Source organism: Xyrauchen texanus, chromosome 22, assembly GCF_025860055.1.
Source record: "Xyrauchen texanus isolate HMW12.3.18 chromosome 22, RBS_HiC_50CHRs, whole genome shotgun sequence".
Classification (NCBI taxonomy): domain Eukaryota; kingdom Metazoa; phylum Chordata; class Actinopteri; order Cypriniformes; family Catostomidae; genus Xyrauchen; species Xyrauchen texanus.
Window position 1 is genome coordinate 38,540,902 of NC_068297.1, and position 20,589 is coordinate 38,561,490.

General features: G+C 35.4%; 1 protein-coding gene and 1 non-coding gene across 2 annotated transcripts; both read right to left on the bottom strand.

Annotated features, from left to right (window-relative positions):
- Positions 1 to 1,602: 1,602 nt before the first annotated feature.
- On the bottom strand, positions 1,603 to 19,173 carry hs1bp3 (HCLS1 binding protein 3). The gene is made up of 7 exons (XM_052154146.1): positions 19,038 to 19,173; positions 16,350 to 16,515; positions 13,020 to 13,227; positions 12,701 to 12,884; positions 11,351 to 11,478; positions 8,316 to 8,442; positions 1,603 to 5,244 (listed from the first exon to the last, which is right to left on the bottom strand). The coding sequence occupies exons 1-7, from the start codon at positions 19,061 to 19,063 to the stop codon at positions 5,022 to 5,024; spliced, it is 1,062 nt and encodes a 353-aa protein (XP_052010106.1). The 5' UTR covers positions 19,064 to 19,173; the 3' UTR covers positions 1,603 to 5,021.
- A 164-nt stretch (positions 19,174 to 19,337) lies between these two features.
- trnas-aga (transfer RNA serine (anticodon AGA)) lies at positions 19,338 to 19,419 on the bottom strand. Its single transcript has one exon. It is a non-coding gene; the product is annotated as a tRNA-Ser (tRNA).
- Positions 19,420 to 20,589: the final 1,170 nt, after the last annotated feature.

The window sequence follows — 20,589 nt, forward strand, 5'->3', positions numbered from 1 at the left end:
CCCAGCTAGCACACCCACATTTCTGGGATGTCTGTTTAAGAGCGTTGCATCTGGAAAGCATCACATTCTAATTAACATATGCTACACATCTTTGAAAAGATCAGATTTACAAACATTCAAAATCTAAACGTCTCAAAGACATCTGCTGAATATCTGAGAAGAAACGTCTTTAGGTGTAAACATGCACATCAAATACATGTCTGGGTGATGTCCTTGTGTTATCAGAGGCATTCATTAGAAAAGAATACCTTTTTTTTTTTTTGGAAAGTACAAAACCCTAACAGCACACATACATAACCCAGACATCTGTTTGATGTGTTTTTATATCTGGGAGGCATATATTACATTTTTGCTAATTTACAATACATTTATAAGATGTTTCCTCTCGGATGTCAATAAGATATTCATGAGATGTCTTTGAGATGTTTATGATTTAGAATGCTTGTAAATCTGATCTTTTTAAGATGCTTACCAGATTTGAATTCTCTTTCCAGAAGAAAAGCTCTTGAACAGACATCTTAGAGATGTAGTTGTGCTATCTGGGAAATACCCATATATATTGTGTTTAATTGCTTATAACTAATATCTACAGAAAATATTGGAGTATTGTATAAAGAAAATGTTAAAATATATATAGATACACTGATCAGCCACACCATTAAAACCACCTGCCTAATATTGTGTAGGTCCCCCTCAGCTGCCAAAACAGCTGAGATGCTATTATATATAGTGGTTATCTGAGTTACCTACTTTGTCAGTTCGAACAAGTCTGGCCATTCTCTGTTGACCTCTTTTATCAACAAGGCGTTTCCATCCACAGAACTGCCACTCACTGGATGTTTTTGCACCATTCTGAGTAAATTCTAGAGACTTTTGTCATGTGGCAGCAATGCAGTGCATAACATCATGCAGATACAGGTCAGGAGCTTCAGTTAATGTTCACATCAACCATCGGAATGGGAAGAAAAAATGTTCTGCTATTCTGAGATGAGGGTTGGTGCTGCTTTGGTGGCACAATGGGGACCTACACAATTTTAGGCGGTGGTTTTAATGTTGTTGATCTGTGTATGTATGTATATATAATGCCTACACTATAGTGAGTAAATTATTACAGAATAATTTTTTTTTATGTGTGAACTATTCCTAAAAAACATTGTGCAACAGACATTTAAAACATCTTTCATCATATTCTCATCACAAAGCACTCATATGTTAATTTAAAAGATTGGTTTCTAGTAGTTGCAGTAACATAGTGGCACAGGCATTTTGACAGCTTTGCCAGTCTTTAGATTTTTTTTTTAAATTAAATGTGTAAGAAATTCTGTATTGCTTAAAAAGTAGAAACTATGAAACAGTGGCTGTTTTATTGACTGAGGCAGTGTCCAATGCAGTCTGGGCCATTTCCAGTTATTAATGGTTGATTTTGTTCCTAAGCTTCACAGCTTATTTGTCATGCAGCCATTCAGATCCATTCAGAATGAACCACTTCCTCCCTTGCATGCTAAATTAAACCTTCTAGTCCAGTCCATCACTGCTGTGAAAGGTTTAGAGGAGAATCTAAAGAAAACCTTCTTTACTCGGTTTACACCAGAAGTGACTGTAATGCACCGCTTGCAATGTAAACAGCCTTGTTAAAAATATTTTTTAGAATGTCTTTGATATAATGTAAAAGCATAGGGTGTAAAAGGAAAGTAAATGTTGTTGTCCTGACAACACAAAAATGCATTTTTATTGCCACAGGACATGTAAAAGCCATAAACAAAGAGAAAACAATCTAATGGTTTTTTCTTTTGTTTGTTTTTTGTACCAAACCATTTGGAACCTAAGTGGTAACCCGTACACAACTATTTATAATAAATAGCTTCAAGATAACACGGGGCATGATTAGAACTTCTATTATTTCAATGGAACGATAGAACACAAACTATTTGTTCAAACTCTGGGTATAGACCTTATTCGCAGTAGTGCCATATTTATTTGATTTGCTGGAAATGAAAATAAGGCTGTGAGGGGTATAGATAGTCCCTTCGGTGGGTTGTATAATTGTTTACATTAGTATTGATCGTTCAAGCTAATTGTTTAGCAGTTTCTTTTAAACTGAATCTTATTTCATGGGAAATAACAGTGGACATGTCCATGACTTTAAGGTTTGTGTAAAGCCAGAGAACAAGGGTCACAAATTTCAGGTAAATGTGCATTCTAGTGTCTGGGTGGTGAAATGACAGGCTGAATTTTTTAACAACTCCAGAGGCAAGTCTTCATGTCTATACAAAACAGCGCAGTTGAAAATAAGCCATTTAGAAAGGGAATACATTTTTATAGTGAAATGTGTGAAGGCACTGGAATATACATCTTATAATGTTGTATACATCTTGTTTTTGTTGTAAATATGCTTGAATGAAGGTAAACGAGTGAATAATCAAAGCATGTGATCAACACAGTAGTGCCATTTTTTCACAATACATTTCTAATATTATAGAATATATAAAGACATTTAATGTTGTACAAGCACAAAAGGAGGGACAAAAATACACTATTATATAAAGTTTCATTATTCAAAAATTAAATACATAAATTATGAAAAAGTTGATACAATGAAACACAAAAACAAGTGTCTTGCTAATTCTAATAACCCTGTGCTATATTGAAAGAACAGCAGCTTTAAACATTTTTATGAATTTGATGAACAAAGAAATATGTGATGTTTCACCTTATGAATATACATATTCATTTATAAATATACCCTCATTTCAAATCAGGATTGCAACACGCTCCAAAAAAGTTGGGACTGTCGAGTGTTTACCACTATGTGACATCATCATTTCTTCTAATAACACTTATTAAGTGTTTGGGCACTGAATACACAAGTGTTTTTAGCAAGCAGAATATTCACCCATTCATCCATTATACATTTCTTCAGCGTGCGCAAATGTATGGGGCCTTCGCAGCGTTGCCACTTCTGAGTAAGCATGATCATCGATCCCTCATGGTCTAAAAACCGTCAATTATCTGTAATGTATATCATGACATGGGTTCAGGAATATTTTGCTAAACCTTTGTCATTCAACAGCATTCGCTGCTGCATCCACAGATACAAGTTAAGGCTTTATTATGCAAAGCAGAAGCCATACATCAACACTGTCCAGAAGCGCTGCCAACTTCTCTGAGCTCGGTCTCATCTGAGATGAAAAGTAGAACGGTGGAATGTTTTGTGCTCCATTTCAAATAGTTTTGGGAACAAACAGCCGTCGTGTTCTCTGGGTCAAAGAGTAAAAGTCCTGACCTGTCTCCAACCGGTGTATGGAGTGCATTATGAAGCGCAAAACACAACAAATTAATGCACAGTTCAATTGCTTTGCTGAGAACCTGCATAATGGATAAATGGGGAAAATTCCACTTGCTAAAATTAACAAAATAGACCGTTTCAAACTGTTATTAAGATGCATTTTTGGTGATCGGATCACATGTGGTCAGCACCAAATACAGCTCTAAAAGGGTCTAAAATGTTTTCAGATCAAATAACCCCCCCCCAAACCGCATCACATTTGAGGTGTAAACGCTAATCTGTCCTGGCAGCAGCGAAGCACCACCCCTCACCTGTCAATGAACCACTGAACTAACACAAGATTTTAATCTTTGCCGGTTACAAGAGTTTTAAAAGGAGTTAATCGTCTGATCTGAAAAATTAAGAGAGCGTATATATACACACAAGGATAATAACTTCACAGATCTTCTTCAGTGTGTCTGAAATCAACATGCAGGGACACTTATGAGATGCACGAACATCTGCAGCTCAGGTTAATACAGGTAATACACTAAAATAAATGGACAATTCTGCTCGAAATGTTAATTTTTGTGCTTAGATTAAATTTCAGATGCATCTGGGAGAAATGGCGTGCATCAAGTTTTTTTTCCACTTTCATTGTCTTTTCTGACTTTGCCACAGTTCATTATCATGCAGTAACACACTGACATGAAACAGATCTTCCCTTCCAAATCCCACAAGTGGTCACAGGAGACACATTTAAGTGACCAGGTGTAAACTGTGATGTCTCATCTGACCACATGTGATCAGATCACCCGAGACGTATCTTAATACAAGGTGGAAACAGGGCCACAATGTCTTCTGTGCCCAAATGCTTAACGAGTGTAATTAGAAGAAATGGTAATGTTACACAGTGCCAAACACTCAACTGACCCAACTTCTTTGAATTGTGTTGCAATCATCTGATTTGAAATAAGTGTATATAACAAAAATTATTTTAAAAAATTCACAAGATAAAACATCTTATAATATGAGTGCTTTCAATATAGCCCAGAGTGAATAGAAATTACAAGTCACTCCTTTTTGTTTTTATTAACATTTTCCATACAGTCTCAACTTTTTTGCAATTCAGACTGTACATTTAAGGTGATATTTGTGACAAATGCATTGAAAATTCCGTAAAGTCATAATTAATGACTGTGTAAATGTCAAAAGTAGTGCTAAAACATCAAAATGATTTGTTGAAAAAGGTATTATGTAATTCAAGTAGTGTGGTACACAAATGCAGGCCACATTGTTGAAATCACCATCTGGCATTGCTTGATAACATTTGCGATCAGTACAGAGCGATTCAAAGATTTTGGCTAATCATTTTAATGCTTTAAGAATGCAAGCCTATCGGTAACATTTCTTGTGTTTCTTCAAGATGTTAAGTAGATGTTAGAATGTTAATTTTATTGAAGTCTTTACTTCTTATAAACACATGCATGTCTATCCAGTAATCTGTATTTCTAACCACATCAAAATGCTTTCTTACTCCATGTTGGTCCAAAGGTATTTTATGTTAAGGCACCTTGAGGATGTCAAAAGGACAGACACCTTGATAAATGACAACTGAAAAATGTGTTGGGAGCTCAACACATTTTTGTCTTTCTGGATGTAAAGTGCAAGGCAAGGGTTCTTAGACAACATTCATTGAGTGTTTCTGTTGAGTCATGCTGGTGTCACTGAGCTGGTATGTTCCAGAACATAAGTGCTAAAAAAGATCCAAATCCTCACTGGCTGGCATGTCATTTTGCTGGATGTACTGGAGGATATCCATCTGATCCATAGCTTCAGCTCTGCTCTGCTGCAGCCCAGTAGTATGGGTCACAGGGGACGACTTTCCTTTCACTTCGGGTTTGGGTTTCGGAGCAGTATCTGGTCTACGTTTGACCGTCTTGCTGACGGTCAGGAGTTTGTCCAAATCGACTTCCACCCTAAAGAGGAAAAATAAATCTCATTCTAGGATGCAGTGGTGTTGAGGTTGTGTTGATGTTGGGGATCATGATTTAATGATACACTTTACGCTAAGGTTATATACACATGCACATGTCAAATTTACTACATTCCAAATTAGGTTTAAGAAATAACAATATTTTCTTAATATTTCTTGAATAATTTTTCACAAATTTTTTCATCTTGGTTAATGTTAATTTATAGCCCACATCCAATATTTTTCATTGTTAGTTCATGTTAGTTCTTAATGACGTAATGAATGAAAACATTACTAATACTGTTTAATATAAAAAACTAGTAATGTACAAATTGACAAACCATGATGAAATGGTGTAATTTTTTTTATTACATTTTTCATTTTAATTAATTGTTTATTGTTAATGTATCCCACAACCATATTGTAATGAGTTACCGATAGAGTTAATAAACATTAATCAAACAATACTTCCATGGATAGACTACCTAAATTTAAATATTTACTTTCTCATCTACTCCTAAACTAACTTTTCTTCATTGTATATTAAAAAACTGTTCTCATTCTCCTGCTCATGTTGTCTTCACTGGTGATTAAATATCAGTACAAAAAGGAGGATGCATTTATGTGCAAATATCACCCCTTGTTGCTATAATTAGCTATCATTATAGAGCTTAATTGAACTTTTTCTTGGATCAAACCTAGTGCTTTTGTCTTAGAACGCCACCATCAGGATATTTAAAATAGAAAAAGAAGATTTATTTTATTCATTATTCTTAATAATGTTATTTGGTATGACATGAGGGCAGAATCTTATTTTCATTTCAAATAGAACAGTTTTGTTTCTTTATTTTTTTTCTTCTACCGGCCAATGATGATTTTGAGCAAACGATGTAAAATGCAAGCTTTTATTTCAGCTTTGTTGATAGATTTGTGGTTATTTTTTATTATATCAGCAGACAGCTTACTTGCTTCATACATTACAATCATCAGCATTAAGATGAAGAGGGTAAACTTTATCATTCAACTGAACTTTGCACAAACATTTTAGACACATACATTCGATGCGATCGGTGCATATGTGGAATGAATGCGTGTCCCTGAATGAGCAGGTTTTTTTTTCAATGCATTCACTTGAACCACTTTCATTTAAAATCAAGCAGAGCTATAGAATTGTGCATATTTAAAAATAAAGCTTCATATTACTATAATATGCCCCCCTGCTTTGACATCCTTCGGGGGGTATCAAGCCTTGATTAGGGGGTCAAACCCCCCTGTAATTTGCACCCTGCTTGTGACATAACACTGATTAGCACAAATATTTATTTAGACTCGTCCCTCATTTCTTTAAATAAAGCAAAAAACTATATTATAGTGAAGCCAATGGGGCCTGATTTTTGAAGGGGTTAAAAAGGCAGAAATGTGAAACTTATAATTTTATAAAAGCACTTGCATTAATTCTTCTGTTTAAACTTGTGGATTATTTGAGCTGTAAATAGTTGGTTTTACAGTCATTTTAGGTTTATTGGGTTCATGGCATTATGCCGTCATGAAATGAAAAATTGGACATAACTTTACACAGAAAAGTGGTTTTATCACACATAATCATGTTAACACGCTTATTGTTTACGTCTTGTGGCTATACTTTTGAAACTGTTAATATTTTAGCATTTACGGATTGGACTTAATTCTTTTCCAATGTAAATGCCTCACTGTAACCCAGATTTTTTTTTATTTTTATTTTTTTTAAAGAAAATGATGGATGAGGAGTCTAAATAATTTTTTTGCCAATCAACATTATGCCACAAATGCAGTTGATTGAGCTTGAAGTGATAGTTCACTCAGAAATAAATATTTGTAGAAGAATATCATAGCAGTGTAGGTCCTCACAATGCAAGTGAATGGGTGCCAAAATAAAGGGAGTATAAATGTAATCCATTTGACTCCAGTGGTTAAATCCATATGTGCAGACACGATATGATAGGTGTGGGTGAGAAACAGATCAATATTTAAGTAATTCTTTGTAATAAATTCTCCTCCTTGCCCAGTAGGCGGTGATATGCACAAAGAATGTAAATCACCAACAACTGAAGAAGGAAAAAGTACTTAAATATTACAGTACACATCTGGGATGTCATGAGGCTGAGTAAATGATGAGAGAATTTTCATTTCTGGGGTGAACGAACCCTTTAACTTGCATTGAATGCAGAATAATCCTTTAACATTTTTTGAACCAGTTTATTAAAACATACAGTTCCCACATAATCACATGGGAAGTCGGCATGTTGTTTCCAAGAGTTCCAGTACCCTAGGATTGGCCACATTATGACTCACCGACAAGAGGCATCTCATATCAGACATTTCTGCATCGGCTGCAGTGTGTTCATCTTCCCCTGTGGCACAACCAGAAGCATGTTGCATCACCAGCATGGAAGACCCCGGTTCAAATCTCGCATTGAAACCAAGAAGTAATCTTGAGCGCATAATCAGTGATGTGTGCAATTCAGAGGTTGCACGTGTTAAGTTTTGATTAGGGGTTTGGGTAGAAGGATACAGTTTATAAACATGTCTTCCTCTTCACTGTACAGACTGTGCAGCTGAAAATAACTTGCTTCACAACTCACTTTTGGCACCCCTCCATGGACATTACACTTGGAAAATGGAGCTCACACGTGCCCATAAGCCCAACAAAACTTACTGCTTTGGCCACTGGGGGTAGTGTTTCGCATTTCGGTAAGCCCAGAATAATTTCAGCTAAACAAAAGGTCAACCTACTGTTTCCGACTTCACTGTGAGAACAGTTTGCATGTCAAGAGCGGACTAAAAATCATTAGGTCTGGTTGTCTAGCTTTACGCAACTTCCAGGAGTCAAAACGTCTGTAATTGAGTTCTCATACTTAAAGAAATGTATAAATGTATATTAATACATTTTTTTTAGTGTGGCTTCAGTGTTGAAATACATTTTGGGGCCACTGTATGCTTTTTCAAATTATTTACCTGTGTGTTCTTTAATCTTCATGGCTATGCGATGAGTATTTAAAACTTGTAAGAAATAGCAATAATTAACTGAAATCCTACCTGAAAAGCTCATCTATATCTTCGTCAATTTTAGTATTATTAGACGGAATGCTGTTGTTACTGGCATTTGAACACATCAAAATGTCAGTCCTTCCAAAGTGTGGGTCCTCAAATAGCCTCATATCAGCTGTGGGGAAAATAAGACACAAAAGAGACATTAGTTGTTAGAGGTAGCAACCCCATACTCTAAATGTTGGTCAGTCCTAAAGGAACATTTCACCCCAATATGAAAATTCTGTAATTTTGTACTAAACCTTATGTTATTAGCACTCAAATCTCATTTGAGGTACTTTTTTTTTTTTTTTTTTTTAATGCTTTGTGTCAGTAGTGCATAAACGGGGTCAAACTTGGCATAACGTGTCCAAAGCTGCCCTTTTTGAACGGAACACAAGCACAGATGTGATTTGTGAGCTCCAGATGAAGTTTTTTTTATTGAATAATGGTTTAAATGTTGGTCTTTTTCTTTACACAAAGCTATTTTATGCTTGAGAGACTTGGATTAAAGCACACAAGCTGTATTGACCATGTTTTAAAATTAAAAGTAGAAACCTAAGAACAATATCAGCTTTGTGTTTAACGGAAGCCAAAACATAATACAGTGTCGGAGCGACATGTGGCACTTTACCCCCAGATGGCAAGACTGGCACTACCACTTTTTTGGTATATTGTAAGGATGGTCCAATACCGCATTCAGGTACTCGTACTCATGCTCATATAAATGCTCTAGTACCAAAAACCAATATCATCTGACGTACATATGTCATCCCTTATACACTCTGCAAGCAAATTAAAATCACATTATGTTCTTGTGATTATTTAACCACAAAGGCTGTGACTAAATGAGATAAATATATATAGTTTGCACTTCAAATTTGAGCATTTGTGAATGTGTGGGCAGGTGCCAAAAACACACAGAAATGGAGGGGACTTCTGTATAAAAGCACTTCATTTGATAAAACGAATCCAATATGATGTTGAAAATTCATTGTTTTCATTTGATTAAATTTTAATGAATTCATTTATTTAGAAACAATTTTGATCAAATTGAAAAACTGTTGATATGTATAATTCAGAGAAGGCATGGTCTTGTATCGTATGGGTGAGTACCAGAGGACATATCTGTACACATAGTTAAATCTCTTTTTTTAAATGGTATCGAGACATCCCAAGTATGACAAGCTTGACAAAAATCTAAACAAAGAAAGAAAATAAATGTAATTTGTTGCTTTCTTTAAATGATAATTATTATGATGACTTGTTCGTTTCAACAGTTTGTCTAAATACTTTTTTACTTGCCACAGGCGCACTAGGGGCAATAAGGCACTATGCAAATAAAACTGACTTGACTTGATATATTTTTGACTCTATATACAGTGCATCTGGAAAGTATTCACAGCTCTTCACTTTTTCCACATTTTGTTATGTTACAGCCTTATTCCAAAATGGATTAAATTCATTATTTTCCTCAATTCTACAAACAATACCCCATAATGACAATGTGAAAGAAGAAATCTTGGAAATTTGTTACAAATATAAAACAACAAAAATCACATGTACATGAGTATTCACAGTCTTTGCCATGACACTCAAAATTGAGCTCCGGTGCATCCTGTTTCCACTGATCATCCTTGAGATGTTTCTACAACTTGATTGGAGTCCACCTGTGGTAAATTCAGTTGATTGGACATGATTTGGAAAGGTACACACCTGTCTATATAAGGTCCCACAGTTAACAGTGAATGTCAGAGCACAAACCAAGCCATGAAGTCCAAGAAATTGTCTGTGGACCTCTGAGACAGGATTGTATCGAGGCACAGATCTGGGGAAGGGTACAGAAAAATGTCTGCAGCATTGAAGGTCCCAATGAGCAAAGTGGCCTCTATCATCCATAAACGGAAGAAGTTTGGAACTACCAGGACTCTTCCTAGAGCTGGCCGCTTGGCCAAACTGAGCGATCGGGGGAGAAGGGCCTTAGTCAGGGAGGTGACCAAGAACCCGATGGTCACTCTGACAGAGCTCCAGCATTTCTTTGTGGAGAGAGGAGAACCTTCCAGAAGAACAACCATCTCTGCAGCACTCCACCAATCAGGCCTGTATGGTAGAGTGGCCAGACGGAATCCACTCCTCAGTAAAAGGCACATGACAGTCCGCCTGGAGTTTGCCAAAAGGCACCTGAAGGAGTCTGACCATGAGAAACAAATTTCTCTGGTCTGATGAAACAATGATTGAACTCTTTGGCCTGAATGGCAAGTGTCATGTCTGGAGGAAACCAGGCACCGCTCATCACCCGGCCAATACCATCCCTACAGTGAAGCGTGGTGGTGGCAGCATCATGCTGTGGGGATGTTTTTCAGTGGCAGGAACTTGGAGACTAGTCATGATCAAGGGAAAGATGAATGCAGAGCGCTCTGGGGCGAAGGTTCATCTTCCAACATGACAACGACCCCAAGCACACAGCCAAGATAACAAAGGAGTGGCTACTGGACAACTCTGTGAATTTCCTTGAGTGGCCCAGCCAGAGCCCAGACTTGAACCCAATTGAACATCTCTGGACAGATCTGAAAATGGCTGTGCACCGACGCTCCCCATCCAACCTGATGGAGCTTGAGAGGTCCTGCAAAGTTGAATGGGAGAAACTGCCCAAAAATAGGTGTGCCAAGCTTGTAGCATCATACACAAAAAGACTTGAGGCTGTAATTGGTGACAAAGGTGCTTCAACAAAGTATTGAGCAAAAGCTGTGAACACTTATGTACATGTGATTTTTATTTTTATTTTTTTTATAAATTTGCAAAGATTTCAAACAAACTTCTTTCACGTTGTCATTATGGGGGTATTGTTTGTAGAATTTTTTTGGAAAATAATGAATTTAATCCATTTAGGAATAAGGCTGTAACATAATAAAATGTGGAATAAGTGAAGCGCTGTGAATACTTTCCAGATGCACTGTACATGCATATGTTTTTAGTACTAAACAATAATATTTTGCAATCAAGTTACCGGAGTAGTGTTAAAAAGTAGAAAATGTAACAATTACCCTTTACTTCAGGTGTAAATAGTCCCTTGTCTGGGTCATCCTCCTCATCAAACAGTGTTTTGGGTTTGGGTATAGGGACAGACTTGACCACTGGGGACACATTCCTAGGATTCATGTGTTTCTTACACCTAAGATGAAGTCACACAATCATACAATGCAGAAAGTGGAGTTACCCAGCTCATACCCAAATTAGGCCCTATAAAGATAATGAATAATAGCTCAATGTGACCTTTGTTCCAAATACTAGAGCTTTTTATTTGCACTGAAATTACATTCATGAGTGAAGACAACATGATCAAGAGAAAGGGAACAGTACATTACAATACTTCTAGGGTAAGCTATTGATAACACTAGTGGCCACAAACAGCACTGCTGAACAGCATTATTTGATTGCCGTTTACACAGTGAATCAGTGCAATAATAACATTTATACAATTAATCGGTACATAAGGCTGTGTTTTAACATGAACAAACAATGAACAATATTTTACAGCATTTAATCTTGGTTCATGTAATAAATCATATAAAATATATATATTTATCTTTAATGCATATGGCATATGTTAACGCATGCAAAAAATATAAAGTTTCAGATTGTTACTCCGCTCCTGCATACCAATATGGCAGAAGGGTGGCTAGAAGATGATCATTTAAAAATAAAGATCTGTGGAAGATGTGACTCGATCGGACTGACCAAATTAAGATTATTTCAGATTTTATTTATCTATTCATTTTAGAGGTCGTCCGGTAGTGGATTTTGCCTAAGGTGGTGGAAAAGGCTGAGAACAGATTAATCGGCCGATAGTTCTTTAACATTGATTTATAGAATGATAAAACAATGTTTTTCCTTACTATGAAGGGCCATGGATTTTTGCCGATAACAGATAGTTCCATAAAGTAACTATTGGCAAGATTAATCGTAAAACCGATATATTGGTATACCTTTAATTTTTTTATTAATTTTGGAAGTTGTGTTGATCATGGTCAAATATCTGAGGGAGCACACCACACTTTTGGAGGATATAGGTCTTTCTTTTCCTTAATAGTAAGACATTACAATTTCAGGTCTGTGACATGAAGATTATTTTATTTGATGGAAAGCTATTGGAAATTCAATCCTGTCTTAAATCATAAGATTATCAATCCTGCCATTATCTCAACAACTGTAAAGACACAAATGCCTTAACTATAATATCAAAAGTCATTTTTGTATCACGTTATCTTGAAGTTTGTGAGGCATTCAAATCAGACTAGTTCAATAAAAAGCAATTGTCAGAAAATGAAAAAAAAGTTTATTTTTCTTTTCCATTTGTTTGTTAATGTCAGAATACTGGAGTTGAAGGCACCTACCGCTCACTGCCTAATGGGTCGAATAATTCCTCCTCTTCAGGTGGCTGAGGTGGTTTTACACTTTTTGTGTGTGACACTGACCCAAGGTTGGATGGTTCATCTCGTCCAAAAAAATCCAGGCCATCTTCCTCCGCATTTTCAGGCTTATTAGTGGTTTTAATATCAGAAAGTGTTGTCTTTGCTCCTACAAGCATCAAAGAGAACACAAATACTATCTATAGTATATACAGAAGTAGTTATAAAATAAAAACTATACAAAATAAAAGGCTAATAAGTCCACTAGCATCGCTTAAAGCAACATTACATCATTCTGACCAACCTAAAAACTCCAGTAACTCTGAACAGTTAGCCAGCATTGGGTGTTTGGAAATGAATTTGACAAGCTCGTCAAAAGCCACCCTACGCTCACGGAGATCTGTCTCACCCACAAACAGGGCTTTGCGAGGCATTAAAGGCAGAGTGATGCTAGGATATCTAGTCATCAGGCTGTGGTAAAACTCATCAAGTTCACTGTACTTCTTGGAGACCTGTAGGAAAAAAAAATACTATTACATTATTTGTTACAAATAATCATCAAATCATTCTTTAAGCAACTTTCACTGAAAAATATTTTAGCCTATTTTTAAGATTTATGCATTTATGCAATTATTCTGTTTGTTTGAAGAAAATAATGTTTATAAAACAATGTGTGTAATTTGGATACATTCCCGTAAAATACTCCATGGAGAACGACTACTAGCTGTCTTTAGCTGGGGCATGTTAACTGTTCACCACAATAGAGTGTAAAAGTCTGGTTCCAAAAGTAAAAATACATTCAACTTCATTGTTTAACAATCATGATTGAAAACAGAATTCATGGTAAACAATTACATTACCCATGATACGGTAGAGAAAACTTCACAAATCGGAGCACCCCCGCGAAATGTGCCCCACAGCGACCGCCCACTCCCATGACACACTGTGAGTAATGTAATCGAGTCAGTGTCTCTTCACCCTTAAACTACTTATCTTTTAGTACATTTCAGAATATTTTGCAATAAACTTAAAATATATTGTTTCTATACTTATAATCAACAATCTAAAATCAATAGTTTTATATTTTATATATATTTTTATTCAATTAAATCATTAGCAATGCTTCATGGGATTGTAGTCTGTGCCCTCATGAAAGACTGTAAGAAAGAAGTTAAGGCCTTGTACCTTTGTCTTTTTGTCTGTTGTTCAAATAATTTTTTGCCTCAAAATAAAGTTAGTAATGTTATGATTCAGCTCAGAGCTGGTTGGTTTAGTTTATGGCTTATGAAAAATTTTATGAAAATTCTATGGAAGAAATTTTTGGGGAAAATACTTCTGAACCCAGATGGCTGAATAAGTGGGCAGGTACTGTTGCGCTCTATTAGGGGAACACTAATAGTTCCCTTCTCTGTAGCGCTGTGAAAGTACAGGCCTATGGAGCCAGAATAGTAACCTAAGTTCAAAAAAAGTATTTAAGTTTACACTTTTCTTTTTTACAGCAACAAATCTGCATCTATCGCTTACACTATCTAGCAAATAACTATTCACAGATGCCAGAACCAATTTTCATATCCACACATCCATTTCATAATAGGGTCAATTATCTATTAGGGTCTGGGGAAAAAGAAAATAAAAACTTTAAAAGTTAAAAAAAAACTCCTAAAAACAACACTTTAAAACGAAGATTTGTAGTTTAAATAAATCTTTCCAGTATTAATTGTACCTGAAAAGAGAGCATTTTAATGTATGTTTCCGTTTTTCACATTCAAATAACTTTTTTTTAAATGCTTAATACATTATTCCCTAAATTGGCTCCATTCAGAGCGTAGAGTAACACCCCCCTAAATAAAAGGGGGAAAGAATGTTTTTTATTTTCCATCCCCATTTTTGTCACCCCTTCTTTGTATAGTTGAAGGGGCTGACTGTACACTTCTGTCTTCCAGACTGTGGAGTGATTGAAAACAAAATGGCTTGCAAATGGCCATAAAAGTCCTTCCGGACTCATAATCTTTGACTGACTTTCTGAGCACTTTAAGAGATCTTTGTGATCTCTGCATTGTGCAAACTGACACCTCAATTTCTAAGACCAAACCAGACCAATGGTTTTTGATGTTTATATATCTGCAGCGCCCTTTGAAAAAAGTGATGATTAAATATCCTTTTGTCCTTAGTACATTAAAAAAATAATGTGAAGTGCTTTTTATACTAACCTGTAAGGTTTAAGCAAGACTATAATATAACTATTGTGGTCTCATTTCTTCCAACACAAGCATTTTACCCAGTTAAACTTGTACTAAATCTCAGGTATAAAAACTAGCTCATGATGATCAGGCATGTACTGTTCCAGAATCTTTCGCAACAATAAAATTCAGTTGAAGTCATAAGTTTACACACACCTTAGCCAACTAGATTTTAAACTCAGTTTTTAACTATTCCTGACATTTAATTGTAGAAAACATTCCCTGTCTTAGGTCAGTTAGGATCACTATATTTTAAGAATGTGAAATGTCAGAATAATAGTAGAGAGAATTATTTATTTCAGCTTTTATTTCTTTCATCACATTCCCGGTGGGTCAGAAGTTTACATAAACTTTGTTTGTATTTGGTAGCATTGCCTTTAAATTGTTTAACTTAGGTCAAACATTTCGGGTAGCCTTCCACAAGAAGTTGCTGGAATTTTGGCCCATTCCTCCAGGCAGAACTGGTGTATCTGAGTCAGGTTTGTAGGCCATCTTGCTGGCACACGCTTTTTCAGTTCTGCCCTCAAATTTTCTATCGGACTAAGGTCAGGGCTTTGTGATGGCCTCTTCAATACCTTGACTTTGTTGTCCTTAAGTCAATTTGCCATAAATTTGGAGGATGCTTGGGGTCATTGTCCATTTGCTAGACCCCTCACTCGTTTTTCTCCAAACATAACAATGGTCATTATGGACAACCAGTTACACTTTTGTTTCAGCAGACCAGAGGACATTTCTCCAATAAGTAAGATCTTTGTCCCCATGTGGACTTGCAAACTGTAGTCTGTTTTTTTTTATGGTGGTTTTGGAGCGGTCTTCTTCCTTGCTGAGCAGCCTTTCAGGTTATGTTGATATAGAACTTGTTTTACTGTGGTTTATCTCTTTATACTTGCGCACTATTGTTTGTACAGATTAATGTGGTACCTTCAGGCATTTGGAAATTGCTCCCAAGGATGAACCAGAATTGTGGAGGTCCACAATTTTTTTCTGAGGTCTTGACTGATTTCTCTTAAATTTTCACATTGTGTCAGGTAAAGTTTAAAGGTAGGCCTTAAAATACATCCACATGTACACCTCCAATTTGCCTATCAGAAGCTAATTGCCTACAGGCTTGACATCATTTTCTGGAATTTTCCAAGTAGCTTAAAGGCACAGTTAAATTAGTGCATGTAAACTTCTGACCGACTGGAATTGTAATATTGTCAATCTGTCTGTAATCTATTGCTAGAAAAATGACTTGTCTCACGCACAAAGTAAATGTCCCAAACGACTTGCCAAAACTATAGTTTCCTAATGTGAAATCTTTGGAGTGGTTGAAAAAAAAAAAGAGTTTTAATGACGTCAACCTAAGTGTATGTAAACTATTGACTTCAACTGTAATAAATTAAGTCACCTACAACAAACTGCACAACATCTCCTGGTTTGTGTTTTGCAGACTTGAAAGCAGCAAGGCGGGTCACAACAACAATCTGATATTCCACATGTCCTGTAATCATCGATCCTCTGACCTCCTGATACAGTGGCACGTGCAGATCAATTCCAGTGGACTCATTCTGCAATGGCCTATTTTAAAAAGAAATAAATATGTAGAAAAAAAGTACAAAATCTCGTTTCATAACCGTTGTCATATATAACGGGATTCATTACTTCCACACTGAAATTTCATGAGATGCAACTGGGCTTTCAAACACACATTGAGCTTCACATAACACAAAATTACACATTTGTATTTTCTCAGGCACTTATTGAGTCTAAATTGATGCACAAATTACACAATTGCAGTAACACACCTAAAATGTAATTACCGGTAGCCAAATCATCCTGTTCATGTGTTAAACTTGCTATAGTTCACTTCCTGCTTCATCAAATAACAATGTCAAATGCAAATCAAGCCAATTACCGAAACATCGCCTCCTTGAGGAACAAATAACATGTGTAATATTTATGTGTACATGTATGTGGGATTCTGATAATTCACCATTATTGTACAGAAAATCGACATGATATAGTAGTCTTTTGTATGAACATGGCACTCATTTACCTTGTAATAAACAAAGAAATAGATATCCTGTGATATTAAACTTATATAGATATGAAATAATCATAAAATATGATTTATTGAAGGGTATGTATATATATATATATATATATATATATATATATATATATATATATAGTGACAGTATTAAATACACTTTTGGCAATTAAATAATTTCATAATTCTTTTTTTTTTTGCAATTTTGGCATGTTTTTATTGTTAGACAATTCATAAGAAAAGGGTTGAGGAATACTAAAGAGGTGGCAGCATACTGTACCTCCATAAAAAAAAAATGGATGAGGTAAAGGAGGTAAAATGAGGTCAGGGTGACTACAAACCCGGGGTATGTATTTAAGGGTAAACATTTTGGATTTGTGTGAATTGTTTATTCATAACTATAAATCAATTTTAAAATACTACAAAATCTATATTAGTGTAACAGTACACATTAGCAATAACACTGCATAATTGTTATAACTATGAAAAGATTACTTTAGAGCTAAAGACCAATTTAAATCATTTCACAGTTCATCTGTTTACTGCGGTTTCTGTAGGGAATAAAGGAAAATAGCAGGGATAAATTTAACGCCAACGAGAATAATTCAGCTTTAAAGTGAGTCACTATCAACTGCCCTTGATCATTCTTTCATTTTGTGTTCTGTGTAAGAAATAAAGTCATATGAGTTTGGAATGATCTTAGGGCGTGTAACAATGCACTCATATGTGCACATGCTCGACAATTCTCTCCTTCCTCCCACAATATTTGAAAGTAACAGCAATAGTTTACACACACATATATTTGTTGAGCGTGTTAAAGTAAAAATGCCTTCCTAATGTAGTTTTTGGTTTTAAGGTCATGATTTTAATTCCATCAAATCATTATTTTAAATCGTTATCTCGACTTACGAACATGAATTCTTTTCAGATCTGACCAGTGTCAGAAATTAACTTTTCAATAAAGGGGCCCTCTGGATTTGATTTTTTTAGGGACATTTTTTGGTCATCCTTTTATTCATATACTTAAATCAGTTCAAATACATTCACAATTTGAATATTAAGATTCAGATGATCTTACCTCCTGTCCAAAAAATGAAAAAATCAACACCATTTTTATGTGATCATGTGTATAACTAGGCTTAGAAGAGAATATTAAGAACGATATCAGATGTGATCTATATAAATAAAACAGAAACAGCATTACTTGCTCCCACATTTTGAATTTCAGGGGCATTTTTGGCCCAGGATCTAACTTGGTAGAAATTTTAAAAATAAAATAAAAAAGCTGCACTTTTCCTGTATGCATACTATCCATATAACACTTGTCTTCAAGACAGCAGTAATATTGCTCAAGTGCCTGTTTGGCTGAAATTGTGAGGTGAAGAAAGCACAGAGCATATTTGGCTGTTATCAATGAGAATAACATGTGGATGGAGGGTAGAGGGAAGTATTTCACAGATGTTGTTGATTTAAAAAAGGAAGGATTTAAAGTTTATTAAAATATGTAGTTTCTATTTAAATGTATATTGCCTGCTGTTTAAATGTCGTCTGATGTTTAAATGCTGTTTGCAAGTAAAGCCAATTCTAGTTTAGTACAGCATACTAGTATAGTATAGTGCACATACTCTATATCCGAACTGATTAAGTTAAATTTACCTGAAATTGGTAATGATGACTGCTGACATGTCAAAGACGTTTGAGGCAAAATGTCCAAGCTTCAAACGTGTATTATTATTATAAATGAGTAAAAACAAAAAGTGTTGTAAAGGCAAATTCTACCTGCTCCCATAAATTACATATTGAATCCGTTCACTGACTCTTAATAATGTATTTACACTACAAACTAGAACACTCAGTAAAATAAACAAACATTGCGAGCATGCAGAGAAGACGGCTTCGTTGATTATAATCGAAGTTTATTTAAGCGTCACACAGTCAACCGTCAGTTTGAAATGTAAACATGCAATTCTGAAACTAGCATAGATAGCAAGAATCGCATTCTATGTTAAGCGAAACACAATGAAACCTTTGACGTTTTCAGACGATTTACCTGTTTGTGATAAGTCCATCTGGCATTGTTTAACGTGTACACAAGCAGCGACGGTCCTAGTCTTGTGAAATTGCTTAGAAGTGACACGAAGAGATTGAAATCAGGAATTTGAAATCCCATATGACGTAATAAAGTCACGAGTTCAACAGTTATGTTTGCGTTTTTTCCCATACTAGCTGCTTGAAAAGCTAAACATGCTAAACAAACATGGTTTATTTCGATTGTTATAGATATCTGGACATATCTGTTTTTATTTTTAAGAAATATCAATAGATTAAAAAGCGAATAACGTAAAAGCATCGTAGTCGGCAGGATTCGAACCTGCGCGGGGAGACCCCAATGGATTTCTAGTCCATCGCCTTAACCACTCGGCCACGACTACACTGACGCCATTTCTGAGGAATGTTAACTATAGAATTCTGAACACGTGAAATAATTGTCTTATTTGATACTTTAAGTATGAATTTACTCTAGCATTTAATCTATGCTTAAAATACGTCGAGTAAGAAACATATTTGGGCTGGGATTCCCGAAGCACTAAGTAGAGCTTTCGTTGCACATAAGTAACAATACAATTATATATTATGTATTATAAGTAATAATATCCTGTTTTTCACAGTGTCGTAATTATTCAAGTCTCCGTGGGTAGCCTACTTCTTTTTTAGGATATTAGCGTTTTTAGACAATTGTTACAGAAAACAATAGCAGGCCTTAACAATTCCCATACCGTCCTAGTCGGTCCTAGTCCACACCACATGACTGTCAATCATGTGTGTGCAATATGCGTTAAAACAATGTAAATTATTTCTATAATACCTGCCATCATAAGTGTTCATCTAACCCTATGTCAACCAAAAAACTCATTCTGAGGCTACTCTTTGGTTTACCATATCTTATAAACCTGTCTCTAATATCAATTTCTTATCTTCTTCGTTGTCTCATGCTCTACCACTTCCATTTCTCCACCAAAACAACACCAACCGGTATCATGTTGCATGTAAAAGATGCATTTAATTGTTCACCCCAAAATGTAAATTCTCTCATAATTCATCCCAAATGTGTATGGCTTTTCTTTATTCTGCAAAAGTCAAAAATTATTTTAGAAAAATATCTCAGTAAGTCTGTAAGTCCATAATACAAGTGGATGGTGACCAAAATTCTGAAGTTCCAAAAGCACAGAAATACAGCATAAAAGGTAATATGTCCATATGACCTGAGAGGTTAAATCAATGTCTTCTGAAGCGATATGATAGGTGTGGGGGAGAAACAGATCAACACTTAAATCCTTTTTTTACTGTATATCTCCACTTTCACATTCTTCTTCTTGTGTTTTTGGTGATTTACAATCTTCGGGCATATTGCCACTTACTGTTTAGGAAGGAGAATTTAAAGTAAGAAAGGACTCAAATAGTGGTCTGTTTCTCACCTACACCTATCATTTAACTTCTAAAGACATAGATTTAACAAATTGATTTGTATAGATTACTTTTATGCTGGTTTGATGTGCCTTATAGAGCTTCAAAATGTTAGTACCCAGTCACTTGCATTGTAT

Excerpts from the sequence above, each read along its gene's own strand:
- hs1bp3 (XM_052154146.1), bottom strand. The coding sequence starts at position 19,063 with ATGCCAGATGGACTTATCACAAACAG. Across the intron at positions 16,516-19,037 it reads GATGGACTTATCACAAACAG|GCCATTGCAGAATGAGTCCA; the intron begins GTAAATCGTCTG and ends TTTTTAAAATAG. Across the intron at positions 5,245-8,315 it reads GATATAGATGAGCTTTTCAG|GGTGGAAGTCGATTTGGACA; the intron begins GTAGGATTTCAG and ends TTTCCTCTTTAG.